The sequence below is a fragment of the Sipha flava genome, unplaced genomic scaffold (assembly GCF_003268045.1).
Source record: "Sipha flava isolate LNK unplaced genomic scaffold, YSA_version1 284_pilon_pilon, whole genome shotgun sequence".
Taxonomy (NCBI): domain Eukaryota; kingdom Metazoa; phylum Arthropoda; class Insecta; order Hemiptera; family Aphididae; genus Sipha; species Sipha flava.
This window is the reverse complement of record NW_020272951.1, coordinates 116544-138115: the sequence shown is the minus strand read 5'-3', so window position 1 is coordinate 138115 and position 21572 is coordinate 116544. Positions and strand designations below refer to the sequence as shown.

The 21572-nt window shown below is 26.1% G+C and overlaps 1 protein-coding gene across 6 annotated transcripts in view; it reads left to right on the top strand.

The window, feature by feature from the left end:
- LOC112685608 (fat-like cadherin-related tumor suppressor homolog) overlaps positions 1–21572 on the top strand; it is a 129602-nt gene that overhangs the window by 40481 nt on the left and 67549 nt on the right. For 5 of the 6 annotated variants that reach the window (XM_025557541.1, XM_025557540.1, XM_025557536.1 and 2 more), the window contains one exon: positions 17419–20839. In XM_025557541.1, coding sequence (XP_025413326.1) covers positions 17488–20839 — 3352 coding nt within the window. In that variant the 5' untranslated portion in view covers positions 17419–17487. Of the gene's footprint in view, positions 1–17418; positions 20840–21572 lie in introns of those variants that run through there. The other variant, XM_025557539.1, reaches the window with a different exon arrangement.

The window sequence follows — 21572 nt, the reverse complement described above, 5'->3', positions numbered from 1 at the left end:
GTAATAATCGAGTTAATATTTGAATTTCTTTTTATGCTCAATAAACTTTTTAATATGCTTTGATTGAAATATTAATAGAAACCTATAATTTTTGGTTTATTGTTTTCCTATTATATGCTCAAAGTCTCCGTGGGTGAATTCGACTGAAAGGTATCGGGAAGTGAATTATGTGAACAGGAAAGTAAAGATGGCAATGAGAAAAACAACGGAACAATAATATAAAGATAATTGTTGAACAGTGGATTGTATAATAAATATATCTTAAAACTAAAAAAATTATCAAGACTGAGGGGCTCTCAATATCTAAGTGACACTCAAAATTACAACTCTAAGACTTAACACTAAAATATTACAAAATGAATATCACCGATTGACCCCTGTGTTGACTTCCTGATGATGTTTCATGTGATTTTAAAATAATAAAATTTGAATATTGTGATATTATACTTAATGCATTTTACGACAGTAATTTAATATTTTTGTCCTCCAAATAATTTATACAACTGAATCCCAAACGTAATTCATATCTTAATATAATTTAAAATATGTAAACCTACATCCGATTTCTGTTAATATTTTTCTATACGTTCTCTCGTCAGCTATTGTTTACGTATCATTTGTTTTTAAAGTAAAGTTTGATATGCAAACTGTGGTTATAAGATTCCCATGTGCACACGCTCAACCGCTAATTTTACATTATTAATGAGTAAAAACAATTTGTGGTTATAATATTGGTAAATTAATTCCATTAAAAAGAAGTACGTCATTTGTCAAGACTGATTAACTCTTAGTTTTTTTCATCCTTATTTTTTTCAAACTACTTTAATACTATAAAAATTCACTATAGATGTAATCAAAATAAACGAATTCTGTACGTGGACCAGACGCATTACTTTTTGGTTTTTAATTTTAAATTTACTTAGACTTAAGGTAGTTTTATTTTTTTTTCCTTTAAATACAAACTCATACTTTCCTATTCGCTTTTTGTAGATTGTAATCGTAAAAGTCGACTAGCGTAGGTAGTGTTTTTACAATGCAAAATGTATATTGAAACCTTGGATGGTTCATTCGTATCGGTTATAAACATGTGTTATATCCCTCTTGTATCGTAAAAAACACACATCTTTCATTTCTGGCCGATCTAATTTTCTTTATATTTACTATTTCTAAATTGAATATTTCCCCTATTTGACAATGTATTTACTAAACTTTTCTTATATATAATTTTCCATGCCTCCTCTAGGTTTACCGCTTAATAATATTATTTTCCAAGTATTCTAAATCAATGTATTATTAAATATTTGACATAACTATTATTAATTAATTTTTTCTCTATGATATTAATGATCTAAAATAAGATACAGAGTTTTTTAAAAACATATGCGATACGCATGTAATCCTAAAGTATGGATTACTCAATGTTTAACAATTACCTAGAAAACCTATGTGTGATGAATAATTACCATTATTTATAATCTTCTTATTAGTTAAAGTTTAAAAATAATTATATATTATACACTTCTAATATTTAGTCAGGAAAAAAATAAAAAATTAGATAGTCTTTTAAATTTTTTAATATACTTCCTATTTTATCTAAATTATTTTTATTGAAAACATTTTGAAAGGGAAAAAAGAACTCAAAACCTACAAATAGGGCATCGAAAAATTAACTCAGAATCTAAAAGTAGGGGATTGAAAAAAATAGACTCATTACCTATAAATATATTCTACTGACTTTGTTATATGGAAGTTTCACTGTACTTATTTTCTTAACGGATAACCTTCATTATTTCTTAATTGTATTTTATTAATGAATAGTGATAATTAGTGTGATTTTTAAAGTATTACATTGTGATTCTTTCATTTTTTCAGTATAACCAGAAAACATTTTATATAGATCTTTATTACTATATTTTCATTTAACATTAATAATATAATGAATAACAAGATTATTAACAATATCTTATAATTAACTTTATTATGTTTTTAAATTTTTGGTTATCTTATACTACATGCCTATTTAAATATAACACATTTGTAAAACACTATATTCCAAAATGAGTTGTTCGGTCATTGTGACAGGTCGACACTAATCCGCTGCGATTTCACCGAGGCTCCAGGAAAACAATTTATCTCGAGTTTAAAGAAAAATGATTCTTGGGTACTATTAGAATAGTTGAAAATAAATATATTTAAAAATAAAACTAAATGCGGCTGAGGTAAAAAAAATACCTTTTTTGAAGACTTCAAATATTTAAAATTATTAATACATTTTGTTTTATCTATTTCTATTTGATTTGTTTGTTTTTTATGCTAATCAGCAAGGTTAGTTTAGGAATTTGCATATTAGTTTAAAAAGTGTATATAAAAATTCTGGTTCGATACAAATTTGTTCCATAATATGCAGATTTTAAATATAAAAAATGTTGCATAATTTTGCATATATCGTTTCTTTTTTGTTGGAATTCATAGAGTCTAGTAGTATCGTAAGTTTAAGAACTTTTATATATATATTCCATACAATTAAAAGAAACCTTTTTTTTCTTTTTACAAATTTATAGTTATACAAAAAATATTATTAGATATATGACAACCAAAATTATATATTTTATATCGCTTGACAAAATAAATTAATTCATCAATAACTATTTTAGTATTTCTCCCAATACTCTTAAAAATTATATTATAATATTGTACTGAGGAATTGCAATAATAATCGCCGACCGGCCCGAATTAATTTTTATCTAAATTTACTATAGTATCATTATGGTATCATAATTTAAAGTGATTGTTGTCAGTATTTATAAAATTATACTCAAGAAGATTAAAAATATATAGCTTTTATAACAGTAAAACAGCAATACATAAGTGTTTATTTTTTTTCCCATGTATCTAATTTAAGTAAATTGTATTTAATTCAATAAATTGCATATTTTCCAAATTCATACTGCATTAAATTAATGTCAAAGTTTTCATTTATTATTACATTATATTTTAAACTTTTATTTGTTTATTTCATAACATAATATAAATACATTAATCAATTATTAAACAGTTTAAAAATATCTTGAGTACTTATTGTTATTATCATACTTATAATTATTATTAATTTATGCGTTATATTATGACAAAATATTTTTCTTAGTTGTATATTATATTTGTTATATTAATATTATATTAATATTCTAAAACTGGTCATATAATTTAAGGTTATAAAGATAAAAAAAAATAAAAGTATAAGCAAATTTCCGTGGTTTTTTTTTTTTTTTGTGGTCTGCATCCTCTAGTGGTGATTTTATGGAGATCATCATAACATTTATCATTTTTTTTCTTTAATATTTTAACAAGAGCATCATCTTTATTGCATCCTTGGTGAAGAATGGTGAAAAATAACCTGTAAGTCAAATTGGACTAACTAGAATACTTTAAAATCGTATAAAGTAAACATGTAACTTGTATTTTCTTGATAAATTCAGTCCTATTTTCCAATATTGATTAGATTTTTGAACCAAGATACTAACACAATATGTAAAGCAATTTATTTTAAAATTTTAAAAACAACGATAAAAATATAGATATTTTTTGAGATAACTACGCATGGGTAGGTAGTATTGATATATTTATTAGATAATTCATTATTGCTCGTTATAAATTAATATATCTATCATTTAAAATAGTAATAATAATACAACTTTATTTAGTGAATAATAATAAAATAACATAAATCCATTTCTCTTACAAGAAGTTCATTATTTTCAACTTATTTATATTTAATATCGAAAACATCATTTGTTGGTAAGCTAGTGGATTATAAAAGTAAATTAAAATTATATTTTCGTTATAAAAAATAAATAATCAATAAAGACAAAGCATTAACTGTGGAAAAAAATTTGATCGAAAAACTTTTTATCCTTAACTATGTAGTCAAATCCTTATCAATCATAAGACTGACTTAGTAAATTTATCTCTGAAAGTCTCTTTTTATTATTATTATTATTAGAATTTAGTTTTGTTAAATTTATCTACTAAAACAATGTCATACTCTTAATAGTATTTATTATAAATATTTCGATTACCATGAAGTACTCAAGAGATAGTTTAGAATTCAGAATATAAATAAAATAGTTTTTTTATAATTAACTTTAATATTTAAACTCGTATGTTATAATTTATAAATAACACATTAATCTAAACTTATTGGTGGTGTTTTAAATAGTATGATACATGCTTACTTTTAACAACGTCTATAACTGTCAACTAATTAAATTTCCCAATGAAATGTGAGTGTTGGATTTATCTAATTTGTCGATTTTTTTTCTCTTTTAAATTTTTACTTTGGGAGTAAATTGTAGATTTAATGTTTAATTATATATTTATATTGAGATTAATATTTCCTATCATCGTTTTATATTACTTAAAACTTCAAGAATGCAAACAAGAATTAGTTTCATTGAAATAAATTCGTATTACCTTTAGATTACCTACTTCAGTTTTAAATATTTATTTTGTATTTAATAAGATTCTCTACACCTATGGTATTTAGTTTAATTTTTCTGAAATAAAAAATATAAAATTTACTAAAAATTTAGAGTTATTAAATATTATACTAATAATTGTAATTATTATTTACAAATTATATTATAAAAAATATAATAATATATAATATTATTATTTTACGTTTTCTTATAACCATTTAACAAATGATTCATATTATTAAAGTTTAATTTTTAGAAGTTTTAACAATATTTAAGGACTCCAGACTATATTTAAGTAGAAATTCAAAGAAAAGAAATATCTTTTACGTTTTCGGAACACAAAATCAGATAGAAATAACATTACTTGCAGTAAATAAATTGAAATAAATCATTATAAAAATAACAATACAATTTTGATAAAGAGATAAAATCATAAATAAACATCATATGTCTTTCTTAATATTAGCTAAGTAAATTGTGTACAATTATTTTATTTTATATGAAGTTATAATATAATTTCAGTAAACGAAAATTTTCTATTGTGATTGGTGCAGTTGGTGGTATTTATTATTAAAAATACAAACACTATTCATATTTTCATATAGAATATGGTACACATAAATACGCTGTAGTATTTCATTAGCTAAAATAATTAAAGTACAAGTGGTCAGATGCATTTTACGCTTAACCAGTTTGTTACTTTATCCTCCTGAACAAAAAATATAAAATTTAATTCAAACACTTGTTTTACTAAAATTTTATTTGAATTCAATATTAAAAAAATTTTAATTAAATTTAATGAAGCTACCCGTTAAACCGGTTAACTATAATTAGATTTATTTCTAGATTTCTACATTTTCTGTTATTTAAATTATAGTAATCCTTTTGTCTGTATTGCTATATAGTTGAAAAATATAATTAATTCGTAATTTTTTAAATTTCTAATATAATATACTATATTAATAAATTCATATAAAATATTCAATAAATCTATAATAATTATACATAAATCATATACTAATTATCAAATTCATGCTAATAGTTAAAATTAAATTAAATAATATTCACATTTAACATGCATATATCTATCGTCACTTATTTTTGCGGTGTATTATAAAAGTTGCTTAGTCTTTACCCAGCACATTGAAAAGTTTTCACTCGCCAGTTTTAATCATAATAGGTTATTTTATTTAAGGGAATAAACGTCTCGTTTATTTAAACGGGACATCATAATTGTCAATGTATCAATTCTAATATTTCTTATGCTTTAACTTGAATGTTATATGTTCTCATTGCATCTTAATTTTTTCTTTAGAAACAAATCGACAAATTAAAACCTACAAAGTTGAAAATATTTTTGTGGAATATTATAAAACTTTTCGATTTCTATGAAATATTTAACTTTTTTAATAACCATTGTTGCATTTAGAAATGATATATAGAAATATAAAAATAAGAATCTATTAAACAAAATAAATATTTATTTTGTGATTAATGTTGGTAATGATTATACAACTTATTTATATCTGTGTATTTATATATAACCCTATTATGTATTTGTTTGCTTTTATTTTAATCCTATATATTAAAAAATAAAAATGAATATGTCACTAATTTATTTTTCATAAATAGATACTTTCTTAACAGAAAATATTCTAGAGACTGTTTTGATGATTTTATGAAATATTTTACTTTTTTTTGCAATATTTAAAATATTATGACATCGGCTTACAATTTATTTAGTAATATAATTACTTTCATTATTTATTAATGTTGGATCGACTTAGTTTTAAATTGACTAATTCTTCATTTTTTTTTTATTAACATGTATTTACTTTGCTAATTTAATGTTTATTTAGTTTTATTTTATGTTTATTTAATTTTGATTTTCACCAATAAACCTACGCCATATGCAAAAAAAAAAACATGTATTTAATTTAATCATTATTAACAATCTTTAAAATTTTTATTAACCAATTCAAAGAATTAAAAATTATTCTGTTATACTATTATTCTGAATTTAAATCCAATAAAATAAATATAATATGTAAATAATACTATAATTAAATTCAGGTAAAGAAAAAAAATATATGGGCTTTGACGTTGACAGACCTAAGTTTGGAAACGGAATATTTCAGGAATAAATATAAAAGCTACACTAAGAATTACGGTGGGCAATAATATCAACGTTACAAAAAATATCTACGTACCTATTTCAAATTTATATAATATATTATTTTAATAATAAAATATTTAAACCAAGTTGGTTTATTGAAAAATAGGCCAGTTAAAAAAAGATTTTATTTTTGTTAAATACTAAATACTTTACTGTACGTTCGATAGCTTGTTTTCATTTTATGTTCTAAAATGTATATAATAGATTTTTGTTATGTAACTGAATCTTTAGTAATAAAATAATATAAAATATTCATAAAATAATAATTAATATTTAATCTCAATGTGTTGTACCTACATAAGCTAACGGATAAAAAATACTTAATAGAAATGCAATTTCCTTATAAGGTGATATCTATATAAAGTAATCATTATTCACACTATAAGACGTACAAATCAGTAGTTTTATATTTTTAAATAAAATTAGGTGACTTAATTATTCACCTTAGTTAAATGTTTTAAAACTAATTCCTTTATGTAATGGCATTTTTCCAAAAACAAATTTCGATAATTGATAAAAAATGAACTTTTTTTTCTAACTTTTAAACAGTTTTAATTTCGTTAACATTTATTACAATTTTTATTTATGTCTGAAGTTGAAATAATATTTACACTTTCAACAAAAGAGAAAAAAGTTGAGCGTTAGAATTTTTACTATTTTAGTACTCTATTTACCACGATTATAATCTCTGAACGTAAACGAGGATTTAAGAATAATACAATGCATTACTGAGGGAACCCGTGGAGTTCTATTAATCCGCTAACTAAATACCAGTTCTCTATCTAATGGTATGAACACACAATGATGATTGTATTTTTATTTTTTTTTCCTCCTTTAAATACTCCATTTCTCACTTCTATGGTTCTATTTATACCTTTTACGTGTTTATGCCTTAGTTATTCGCACCCCAATATTGATAAAAATAATTTTATTTAGAATGAGAAAATTCAAAATGTTGAATATATTGTTAGTTTACAACCGCGTAAGCATCTCCAATAGTTATTTAAGTTAAATTATTTTTTTTAGGTACCTACGTAAATATATAATTATAGGTTAAAATAACTTTTGTTTCAATATTTGTTAAATAATAAAACGTTAAAAATAAAATTAAAAATAAAACTTAATGAATGGTTAATACTCGTATATTAATGTATAAATAAATAAACAAATATTTATTTCTATATGTAAAGTATTTGTTTAATAATTAATGTATTTATTATAATTGTTGAAATGAAATCTTAACCATGATATAAACTTTGTCCTTATATTTTTTAAATAATGTAATAACAAAATAAATAAAATTCAATACTTTATTAATTATTTTTACTTTCTTTTAAAAATTTTCAAGTTGAAAATAGTAATACGATTAATGTATAATATAACTAATGTTTTGGAAAACAGTCATTATTCTCTGCTCACTAAAGTATTTAATTATATCAATAAAAATAAATACTAAATTATATTTTGATTAAAAATTCTTAAAACCTTGCTGTATTAGTTCTGTAATCTAGTTTACATAAATTAAAGCTGTTACCTATGAACTGTGGGTATTTGATAGGGTTTTCCACTGGAATTCCAGATTATATTTTATATATAATTCTATACATTATCATTATTATAAAACGAAAAGGAAATATCAATCTGACAACTTTTCTTGTACTAGTGAAAATAGTTATATTTATAAAATAAATCTAATATAAACTAACTACAAAACATAAAAAACCATTTGAAGATAAAAAACCAATTATTTTTAAAATGGTTGATCAAAAAATAAAGCAAATAAACGTCATGTTTTGGAAACACATTAAAAAATATTTGAAAAAAAAAAAGAAAATATCGACATTGCAGTAAAATTATTCTATGAATTCATAGGAAAATATCTTAATATCCATTCTTAAGTATTTTAAATATATCGATTAGATTTTATCGATAAACCAATTAAGTTTTATAATGTCGAGTCGTTGATATCGGAAGATATTTAACATAGAAAAACATTTAGATTATACATAATATGAAGGCATAAAAAAAGAGTACGATATGTAATGTTTACGTACAGCAAAAATAAATTTAAGGAAATAAGGTCTTGGAAATCATTGTTTGTAGGAGTATAGATACGAGCGAAATTAATGGAGTAATGAGGAAATTTAGTTGCGTAATGAACTGAGATAAAATAACTGAAATAGATTGGGAATTTGGATTAATCAAATTGCCTGCAGTTATTTTTGCATACGTCTTGGCGCTATGTTTTCCTTTGAGTTGAGTGTGGGTAAGCGGAGGCATGTCATTTACTGACAAGTCCTTTGATGGCACGGTTGGTGGTGTAAATGGAATGATTTTCGTATGGGCTTTCTTGTGAGGGGTGATTGACTTTTTTTTAATGATGGATATCCTTTGTAATTCGCGGTATGTGCGCCAGAAAATAATGCGCATTTCGCTAGTGTACTGGAAGGTTTGGTGCAGGCATTGTTAAGATGGTTGTTACTGCATTTGTTGCATCTTGGCGGTTCGTTACAGTACCCTTGTGTGTGACCATAACGTTGACACTGTTTACGCTGCAGTGGAAAACGAGCTCGATGAGGCTTTTCGATCGCAATTTTGGAATTTAATAGGGAGGATAGTTGGTATATTCTCTGATTAAATTCGTTTGCTATGAGGGTGACAGAAAAAAGAGAGAGAACTTGTTTGCTTTAACGATGGCGAATGTTTGACACATTAATCACGGAGAATCCCTCATCTGTGAAGGCTCTTATATGTGAATGACGAATAAATACTTTTATTGGGCGGGTATGTCGGGGTGCCCACGTATGGGCCTTTAAATCTTGGCCATTGCAGTAATCGATCAATTTAAAGTGGTCAACACAATTACGGGTTTCGACATATAAGGAGGTACCCTTGGCGGTAACGGTAAAACCGTCAGCATCCACCAGAGAAGTAAATACCGCTTTGAACGCGGAATAGTTTGTGACATTACTTATTACAATTGCCGGAAATGGTTTGTTAGCAAACTCATTTACATTGACGTCGATGTGGTTTGCTTCAGTGGTGATGACTTTATAATGTGCTTCGGAGGCGATTGGGGCGGAAGGTGGACTAAAAACCTCGGGGAGGTTCTCATCCGTGACGAGAACGGAGAAGCGATTTGTTGCACAAACGTCTTACTAACCTTTACTCTTGTGTTAGTGTTAGGCGAAGAGGAGGACGACAGATTCCGTTTGTCGATTCCAATGTAGAGATGCGAGACATAACGGACGGACTCGAAATCGTGCTAATACTTGAACATGATTATCTAATAATATTAGTGATAGAAGCAGCGAGCGCAACGTGACGAACGTGCGTGTGCGACGGCGAATGCGCATGGACTGAGGACAGAAATATAATTACCTTTACTATTTTGTTGCATCTTTTATTAACATATCTATCGCTTGTATATTTTTTACGGTATTCTACCAAAAAAAAAAATCTTAAGTGATACTAGTTATCTTAGTTAATTATTAATATATACCTTATCTTCTGTACATACTGCTTTTAATTTTAATTTTTTGTAAATTTTGTATTAAAATCTTCCATTAATTTCACTTTCCAGGTTTGGCTACTTCATTTATGACGCTCAAATGGTGTAAAATATTCTTGGCCTTTGTATAACTATCTATATTTGGCTAATTTTCCGGATTTTGATTGATTTTAAAGAACTTCATGCTTAATTGGAACCTTCAGAATATATTTTCGATTTAGTCGTTGATACTTCAAGTAGTAAATTTTGTTTTAGAAATTGTGAGACGCCGTCATTTTTTAATAGTTTTTTTAGCCATTTGTTCGTGTTAGCCATTCAAAAACTATACACTTATAACATTTTTTAAAACATTAACTTAGACCAGTTTTTTTTTTTTAAATTAACGGTAATCCATCAACCTTACAACATATTTATAAGAAACTTATTTAGTAAATTTATATAGCTATAAAAATAGTATTTAAAGTTTTTTGCATAACCTCAATATTTAAGAAAGTACACTCAAAAAATGAAAATTCACCCTCAATTGCTAAAACTTCCAATCCTTTGAAGCATGGGAAGGGGTAGACTTATCACGCTTAAACATAATCATAATTATTTTTTTTAATACATAGAACAAATTTTGGGATACTCCTCGTTAAATTTTTCAATTCTAAAAATAATGACCACCCTAATATCGATGTATGTTTGAAGATCTTACATTAATTCATCATAGTTGTATTTTTATTTATTTTTATTGTTTTTCTATACCATAATATAGTATATAGTATATATATATTATATTAATATACAATGTATGAGAGGTAATTACTGCTAATAACATTTTTAGCAGGTTTCTATTTTTTCTTAATTATTAAATATGAATATACATTTTAAAGTAAATTTTATAACGGAATTATATTTACATTAGTTAAAAATAATACTTTAACTATTTCAAATTTTTTCTATTTATTGTTTTGAGATAACCGTGGCCAACTACACTTGAAATTATATGCTATAAAAACTATAACTATACTTAAACTATAAAAACTAATAAAATTTTTTAAGTTTTTCATTTATTTCCATGTTTTCTTATCTTAATTAAGTCTTATATAGCTAAAATTTTTTATTTTTTTAATAATTAATTAAATAGTAATAAAATAAGTTTAAACTTGGTTTAAATCCTTATTTCAAAGAAATATTTTGTAGTTTAAACATTAAATTTGTACTGAATCAATATCTGTATTTATTTTTTGACATTTGGGAATTATAGTATACTAAGTATACTACTATTGGTATTTCTTGTTTAGTTATTTACATAGTATTATGTTCTGATACATCCAAACTTACTATATTTGAACCAAAATAAGATACAATTTTGATTTTATAAAAGTAATTAATACATTTCTTATTTTTTTTATTTTTTCTTAGGTATCATTAATTTTAGGTTGTTTAGTAATAATACTCTATTTCTCTCTTTTTATAAATCTTATCATTAAGTTTATTCTTAATATTTAAAATGTTGATTGAAATGTACTACATAATAATAAATGAACAGGCCCATTATTGATACATGGACCTTCATCATTGACCTTAAATACTTTAGTATCCTACATAATATAAGTTCATCATGTGAAATAATATCATTTTAATATATATTAAGAATAATATTCGTTGGTGAACCATTTAAATAAACTAATTGTCTGTAACGTTTATATAGTATTTGTCTTGCATGGATAAATGTCCGAAATCTGATAATTCATAATCATATTTTTTTCTGTATAAATTATAAGTCTATATTATACACAAATTTATATGGTCTATAAATTGTCTAGTATCGTAGAATGCTTTTGTCTTCCTAGCAATAGTTTTATTTAGTTAATTTTTAATATTTTTAAATCTAATAACTAAAGACCGGATTTATATGTTTTTACATATCGTTACTTGGTCTATGCAGTTGTATAAGAGTAAAAAATGTGGACGATTCATTCAATTCTGAGTTTGTAGAAAAAAGTTTTTTTGCATATTTGAAAATATATCATAGGTTAGGGAATATTCAGCCCATTTAGCATATTTTAGAATATTTAATTTTTTTTTCATAGTTGGAGATTGTACAAACTTTTATTTGAAAACTAACCAATATACCTGGTGAAACAAGTAACATAATAAAAATACTAAAGTGTCTCAATGAAGTTAAAAAATAAAGGTTACCAAATGTTAGCAAAAGTTGGGAACATTTTATGTGGAAACAATGAAGATCTCCCAGAATATTTTACACCTAATGTAGTTGTTGACATGAAGTTTGCACCTCTAATATCTGTTGATGTTGAATGTTCATTTAGTCTCTATAAACAAATTTTAAGCGATAGAAGAACTAGCATGAGTACAGATAATATGTAAAATATATTATTGTCAATTCATATAATAAAATTTAAATAGTATTTCAAGTTTCTTTTTTATTCTTCAGAAAGTAAATATTTACCATTGTATGCATCAAAGAAATATTGTTTTTTTAATACATATATATAAACCTATATTGGTATTTTATATCTTGTATTAAATTATTATTATTTAAGGATTACCTTTTGTTTTCCAAATTTTTTTTGTTTTATTATATTTTAATATATATATGATTATTTGTTATTTTTAATATTGTGACAATAGTGTTAATACAACACTTAATTAAAATATGCCAAAGGAACATTGTTTTTAAATTTTTATACTGTAGATCAGGGATCGCCAATCAGTCAATCGTTGTAAAATTTAATTTTACCACTATTGGTCGATCGCGTAAAATAATCAGATTAATTGGATAACGGGAATATTAGATTTAAAGATTAAAGACCTAAATTTTCCTGAATGTCAATCACTAGGGACTTAAATTTCAAATGTAGCTCACTTGTTTGAAAACATTGGCGACCCCTGCTATAGACTATACTGTAATATTTTTACTATATTCCTACTCTTACTGATGTACAATAGTATTCTATTATAATACGCAACTATGTATATTCCTCATGATTAAAGGAATGTTGTAAAAAAAAAATTTTAAAATGCATATGAAATCATATATTGATGGTTTTTGATTATTTTTGAATATTTCGAATAATTTCGAATATTTTTACATATTTTTAAGATTTTTAAGAAAATATAATAAGATTATTTGAAGGTTTTTTAGAGAATATTAGCATCATATTTAAGGTATTTTGAGAGAATATAAATCCGGTCTTTACTAATAACTATATAATTTTTTTCAATTTAGAAAGAACCCATCATAAAAATGTCATTTACTTATTTTATTTTAATTCTTGAAAGTATATATTTGTAAGTATATAGAAAAATAAACTTGTGAGATAATAGATATATTTTATATTCATTTTTTCATCTAGTGTATGTTAAGAAAACTTTTGTCCAAAAGATATTCAATCAAATTCATGATTAAAATATAATAATAAAAAAAAAAACGACCTGGGTAAAGCAAAAGAAAACTACAGTACACAATTTAATCACTGACAAACAACAGCTGACAAGTGACGACTAACATAAATTAATTTGGTTAAATGAAATAATTCATTAATCGGGAAAATATTAATGATAAAAATAGAAAAAAATGGTGGAGTTTATAAATTTATTAAAGCCAATGTGGTGGTGCTTTCACCGTGTGTGTGTTAATCGTGCGCAACCACCTGAAGAGTATGCAGTAAGAACTGTAGGATGGTCGCTTATAATTGTTGATTCTCCCACTCGACAACCAAACGTATTTTACATGGACAGACGGTGTTCAGACTGAACTACACACCAAATGATGTGTATTTGTTACATAATTCGATTACATTTTCGGAGTATAATAATAATTGTCATGTTTTTGTTTTCTTAGGTTTAATTTTTTTTTATATAATAAATACAGTTAAATGGATATTTGGTTAAAACTAATTAATTATTATACACTTTTATTATAATTATTATTATTATTTTATATTTTCACCTTTATATCTATATTAATCCATGTGGTGTGCACACATCTAGGCACTAGTCGCCACCGGCTATGGCGTAAGCAATGCTTTCGTCCATTTTCGTTGTGCTTGGTCTTATGCTTCTCTGTAAGTCATTAAATTACTTCTTGTCAAATAAAACCAAACTATGCTGCCGGAATACTGTAGGACGGGATATAACTGATTCACCATAATTTAATTCAATATTTAGAATGTTTCTGTAGCACTTTACCCTAACATAAAACAAAATTTCATCGCAATTCGTTATTCGAGATTTTTTTTATCTTTAAATTATAATCGTGGTAATGAACTAACACTGACGCTAATTACGATTTTAAACTGAAAAACATAATACAAATTATTACTAAAGCTCGCGTCATAGTAGTTACTTATTAGAATTTCATAAAAATAATAGTATTAATTTTAGAATGTTTGTCTCAAAACTTATGGGATGCACTGTGTACAAGTTTTCATCAATCATATTTCTGTTAAATATTTACATAGTTAAATTTTTTCTAAACAATTCTTTTAAAATTCTGATATATCAATACTGCATATCTACTAAACTGGTATGTTTTATTATTAAATATATTCTAAATATTTATAAGATGTCATAAATGAAAATATAACGGCTGATTTGTTTAAATAAATAAAAAATGTTATAAATTCTATTTTAAACAGAAATGTTATTATTGTACTTATTTTTTATTTTTTTGTATGTCGAGATTCAAATCTTGGTTTATACATGTCATCTCAAAGAATCAAAGACCTTGCTTTTCTCCATCAATGTTTAAAATATTCATCGTTTTTATGTATAATTACTATTATAAACAAGTTTAACAAATTAAATTTGTATTTTTTTTTAAATTTTTTTTTACTTATTTCTAAAATAATTTAATGGCTGGATGTTCTGTTTGATTGATATTCACTTACCACTTGATGGTCAACAGTCCAAATTGATTTTGATAAAATATTTGTTCCTCGGATGAAAGTTTTTTTTTTAAATTTTTCTAAATCTTAAAAACAGGACACGTGCTAATATGCATAAAACAAGCTTAAAGTAACGAAAAAAATATTGTTTTTGCATAGAATTATACTTTAAGTTAAAATATTCTTTTAAGTTTGATTGAAATATTTTAACGTAAAGTATAAAGTATAAAGTTTGATTGGACTTTATGTAATGTATATAATACTACTCTACATACTCATATTTATATAATGTTTGTTCAATGGCTTCTGTTGAATATGTAAAGTATTTATATTCAATTAATATAACATATGTTGATATATTAATCCCTGTACAGCTACGTAGCTCTTAATTTTAGTGTTTTGATCAATTACAATCCGACAAGTTAAACGTCGACTTTTTTATATTAATCATAATAAACAATAAAAACCCATAAATAATTATAAATGGAATTAATAATTAATTGTAATCTTCTAAATAGTTTTATTTGATTGTCTTTAAAAATACTATTTGTTCTCAAAATATTATATTCATTTTTATTCAATACATATAAATAAAATATCTATTTGTTTATTTACGTGTATTATAATTATCCTTGTTTGTTTATTTCTCAAAAAAATTAACGCCGGTAGTAATTCGATGAATTGCTAAAACCACCACAGTATTCTCGTGTGTATTAGGAACAACAATTATCGGTTAGTTATAAGAGCATATTATGAAAAGCGCAAGTTTCTTTTTTTCGACCTGTACTCAGTGGAACTAGGGGCTCATTCCCAGTACAATGATATATTATTATGACCGGATAATATGGTCGTGATGAGGCTGAAAGAAGGAAACAAGTCACATAAATTATAATAATGTTATATAAAAGCGTACTAGAAGAGATGTGGAAATGTATTTTTTTGTCCATTAACAATTTTTGCTTAAAACTGTTACAAAGTGGTAAAGTTTAGTACTCTTTAAGATTATAATATGATTAATTTTACGAAAATAAAGTTTAAATAAGTGGTGAAAAAAATGTCATTAATTATTATTTTGATATATTTTATAATGTATTCAAGATTTTATTTTTAGTTCCTACAATTTGATTTCAAAGTTAAACGGGGTTATACGTGACTACTTCAATTAAGTTGACATTTTTTTTTTTTTTTTTTTTTTAATAATAAATAAATAAATAAATAACTTTTATTTATAACCATTAGCATTTATATTATTACATTTAAAATTTATTTTATCTCTTAAATTACTCAAATGTATTTGTGAAAATAATATCTTTTAAAATAAAATCTTAATCATAAAATCAGGTTATAAATCTAAAATGGTAAAAAAAAAAAAAAAACAGTTATAAAAGTATACATTTCTTGGTCATATACTCGTACCTTATATTAAATACGTAATTCAACATCTTATTGAATACAATTCAATAGATCGTCACATTTATTGTTTGATTTGCTTACTAAGATAAAACAAGGATAAATCATTATTACAACTTATCGCTACATGCATATCTATAAGTTAAATGTGTTATTTAATATATCGTGTATTTTACAAGTACTTTAAATAAAATATGTATTACAAAAATATCAACTTGAAACTAAAGTAAATATCATTGATTTTATTCCAAGACGACGAGACTGTAAACATATCATTTATGTATAACTTCCTGATGAGACTATGAATAAAACCAGTAGTATTTAAAATTCCAATCTGATCTTTAAAATACAAATCAAAATGTCCGTTGTTCATTTACTGGATGGAATAATTAGTTGGTAGTTGTAAACAATGTCCTAATGCTCGCATTCCATTTTATATAAGTATATATATATTTTTGAAGTCTTTCCTTCTACACGGAAAAAAAACTTTCCTGGGATCTGAATTAACTTTTTCAATTTTTCAAACCTTTGAAATAGTTCATTACATAAATATTGTATAATTTTATGCATCATGTCAATTACTGATTGTTCTTCTATTTCATCGTTAAAGATCAATTAAATAATATATTTATACGTACATATTTTTTTAGATAAGATTTTCTTGTAACTATGTATATTATTTGCCATCTTGACATTTTCTTTAGTTTTTATTGTTCGTTGGCTTTGTCCCAGTATAATAGGGTCAACACAATTCTTTATTGTCTTTCTGGAAGTTGAATCATTTCCCGTAGATTTTAGAACCTTTTATTTATACTTTATTAATACTTAGAATAATAGTTGAATAAACTTCCCTTTGAAAATTTCGTTTATTATATTAGCTTGGTGTTATTTTTTACTCCTACGTTTTAATAATATTATATCATTAATTTTTAATATTTATTTTTCTAGGAAAAATGTGCAAGATATCAAAACGAGTCAATACAATAAGATGACAAGAACGTCCCATTAGTAACTATCATGGAAACAGGGTACAAAACACTGTGTTTTAAGCCTCTGATATTAGTTCTATTATTTCTGGTATCAAGCTGTTTCTCCACATTTAAAAATGGAAGTCTGGCTGAATTGCATTTCACCCGAGAACTCTATAATGCGACGATTCCAGAAAACGCGCTTATTAAAACATATGTCCGAACGGAAGAAAAAATGGGTATTTATTGTTCAGATGACGACCTTTCTATACGTTATAAGATAGCATCCCAACAAAAAATAAAATTTTTTAAAGCCGAAGAAAAAAAAGTTGGAAACTTTTGGTTCCTTTTAGTTCGAACAAAGACTGATTACGATGTTCTAAATAGAGAACGACAAGACGAGTATGTCTTGGAAATCAAAGCAACTGTCACAACTTTGACTGACAAAATAAAGGATAAAAAAAGGAATGGTGTTTCAGTAGAACTTCATACTACTGTCGTTGTATCAGTTCTTGACACCAATGACTTAAGTCCCTTATTCTATCCCACTGTGTATGAAAAAACTATACCCGAAGATACGCCTCTTCATTCAAGTGTATTAAAAGTATCAGCAGAAGATGCAGATATAGGAATGAATGGCGAAATATACTATAGTTTTAGAGAAAAGACCAATCAATTCGCTATGCATCCAAGAACTGGAGTTATAACAATAACTAGGTTATTAAAATTTGAAGAACGAAAATCATACGACTTCGTTGTTGAAGCTCGGGATCGTGGTATTAGAGGACGCTCCAAACCAAACACGGCAAAAGTAAAATTTAATATACAACAAGTTAATATATACAGTCCTGATATAGATATCCAAAATTTACCTCATGTTGTTGAAGAGTCGAACTGTGATATATATGCAATTATCAAAGTTACAGATAGAGATACTGGTGTAAATGGTGTTATACAAAGTTTAGAAATTGTTGATGGGGATCCTGATGGTCATTTCAGAATCAAAGAAACAGGACATATTGGTGAATATAATATTGTAGTTCTGAATATGTTGGATAGGGAAACTGCTCCGAAGGGTTATAATTTAACACTCAGGGCAGTTGATTCTGGAACGCCCGAGAGAGATACTTATAAATCGATTCATATAAAACTGGCCGATGTTAATGATAACGCCCCAGTATTTGAGCGTGAACTGTACGAAGTAAATATTGCCGAAACTGCCCCAATTAATTCACCCGTTATAAAACTAAAAGTAAGTGACAAGGATGAAGGCAAAAATGCACAAGTGTCTTTGGAAATTGTGGGTGGTAATAAAGGTGGTGAATTTAGAATAAACAAACGGACCGGTATGCTTTATACTGCTGTGGTGTTAGATGCTGAACTCGGATCATCTTATACTTTAACGGTCAGTGCTATAGATCAAGGAAACGCTGGAAGTAGAAAACAATCTGCTGCTAAAGTCAAAATATTCGTCGTTGACGCTAACGATAATGATCCACTTTTTGATAAATATTTCATGGAAGTATCTATTAACGAAAACGAACCTGCAGGCACATCCGTTGTAAAAATAGGTGCGCGGGATAAAGACTCTGGAGAAAATGGTTATATATCCTATAGTATTGCCAATTTGAAACCAGTGCCTTTTGATATTGATCATTTCACTGGTCTTATCAAAACCACACATCTTTTGGACTTTGAAACTATGAGGCGGGAATATGTACTTCATATTAGAGCATCGGATTGGGGATACCCATATAGAAGACAAACAGAAATGAAATTAGTAATTAAATTAAAGGATGTAAATGACAACAGACCGCAGTTTGAAAAAATAGACTGTAAAATTCAAGTTCCTAGATTTACTGCCATTGGTAAAGAAATTATGACAATGTCTGCTGTCGATTTCGATGATGGTAATTTCATTAGCTATCGAGTTGAATCAGGTAATGAAGATAACTGTTTTTCCATTGACTCTTCGTCTGGTGTACTTTCAGTAACTTGTGATTTATCAGATGTACGTACCGAAGAACGTTCTGTGAAAATCACTGCTACTGATGGTTCTCATTATTCAGATTTAACAAGTTTACTTATATCATTAGTAAATGCTAAAAAAACACAGGCTGCAGATGATTCAATTAATATAGATTGTCGAGAAACAGGTGTACTTCGACGTTTGAATGATGCCATTGAAACAGCGAAAAAGAACAATATTGACGAAGATGACGATTTTGCTATGATGCCCAGTCGGTATGGAGAAAATGTATATAAACCTGAATTGGTAAATTTTCCTAGTGCTGTTCAAGTTAACGAATCCGTTCCATTGGGTTATACAATATTAGCCATTCGGGCCCGAGATAGAGATTTAGGATATAACGGTAAATTGATTTATGGCGTTTCTGACGGGGATGACGATTCTTTGTTTAGAATTGACCCAGAAACTGGTGATTTGAATGTAGTTGGATATTTAGATCGTGAAGCAAGGGATGAATACATATTAAATATTACTGTTTCTGATCTCGGAAAACCACAACATACTACATGGAAAATGTTGAAAGTAGTGATTTTAGATGTCAATGACAATGCTCCTAAAGTCGATAAAAGAGTTTCTAGCTTTCGGGTTAGTGAAAATGCTCGAAATGGGACTGTAATATTTCAAATAAATGCACAAGATTCAGATCAAGGAGAAAATGGTAGAATAGTGTATACATTAACCACCGATACCACTCATTTTTCAGTTGACCAAACTTCGGGCAATCTTTTTGTGTCTGGTCGCCTGGATCGTGAACGACAAGAACTATATGAACTAAAAGTGACAGTTTCAGATTGTGCCCCAGAACCATGGACTTTACACACTGAGGCATTAATTCGTATTATTGTTGACGACGTGAATGATAATGCACCAGAATTTCTTGTACAAAATTACACTGTCAAAGCTCTAGAAGATTTACCGATTGGTAGCGTTGTCACGATCGTTACTGCAGTGGATCCTGATCTTGGTACTGGTGGTATAGTCACTTATTCATTAGAATCAGAATCTTCGTCTGAAGTAGATGAACAAACGTTTGAAATCGATGCTATATCTGGAACTGTTCGGACTCTGAATGAGTTAGACTTTGAACTGAGGCAGATACATACAATTATCGTTAGAGCAGTTGACGGTGGTATGCCTTACTTATCTTCGGAAACTTGGTTAACAATAGAAGTTGTAGATGTTAACGAAAATATGTTTGCTCCCGAGTTTGGCAGTTTTTATGCCACAGCATTCATTGATGAAAACGAACCACCCGGAACCCTAGTAACTACAGTAAGTGCAACTGATGCCGATCCACCTGGTGACGTATCAAGGGTTGGTTATTCTATTGTCGATGGTGATGGACTTGGCTACTTTTCAATTGACAGTGCAGGTATTTATATATTTATATTTAATTTTAATTAATTTTTATTAGATCCGTAATATATAATAATAATAAAGTAATTAAACTGTAATTAAAAAACAAATGATGGAAAATAAAGCGTATTAACCATTCAGTTATTTGGTATTAAGTTATTAGTTTATTTTACATTACGTTAAAATGTAGCAGGATCGAAAGTTGTATTTGTTTTTTTATGTATGATTGTTATTAAACTAAACTAAGTAACTAAATCTCTAATCTGAACTAAAATTAAGTATAAAATAATACGTGTAATGAATAAATAATGCATTTACTGATAATCTGTATAATTGTAACTACATTTTAACCGTGTTCAATATTTTATCTGGTCCAATAATTTAGATTTAGCTTCAACTAAAGATCCTATTTAAGTAACTAGTTTTATACTAATGAATATTTAATACCTACTCTTTTACCTTTTAATTAATTCTTCGTTATTTGTATCTTTTATTTTTTATTTTCAATACTCATCAACATGTTTAGAATTACTAATATGCTATTGTTACTTTTTTTGTAGGCACTGAAAATAAAAATCATATAATATATATAGATAATCAAAACATACATTTTTTATCGATTCATGTGTAAGACTCTTGCCGTATGAATAAATAAAATTTTAAACTTTGTTGGTGATAACATTATTGATACAAGTGTACGGTTAGCCACTGTGAACGTACCATAGGCGTGCGCACGGGGTGAGCCCCGG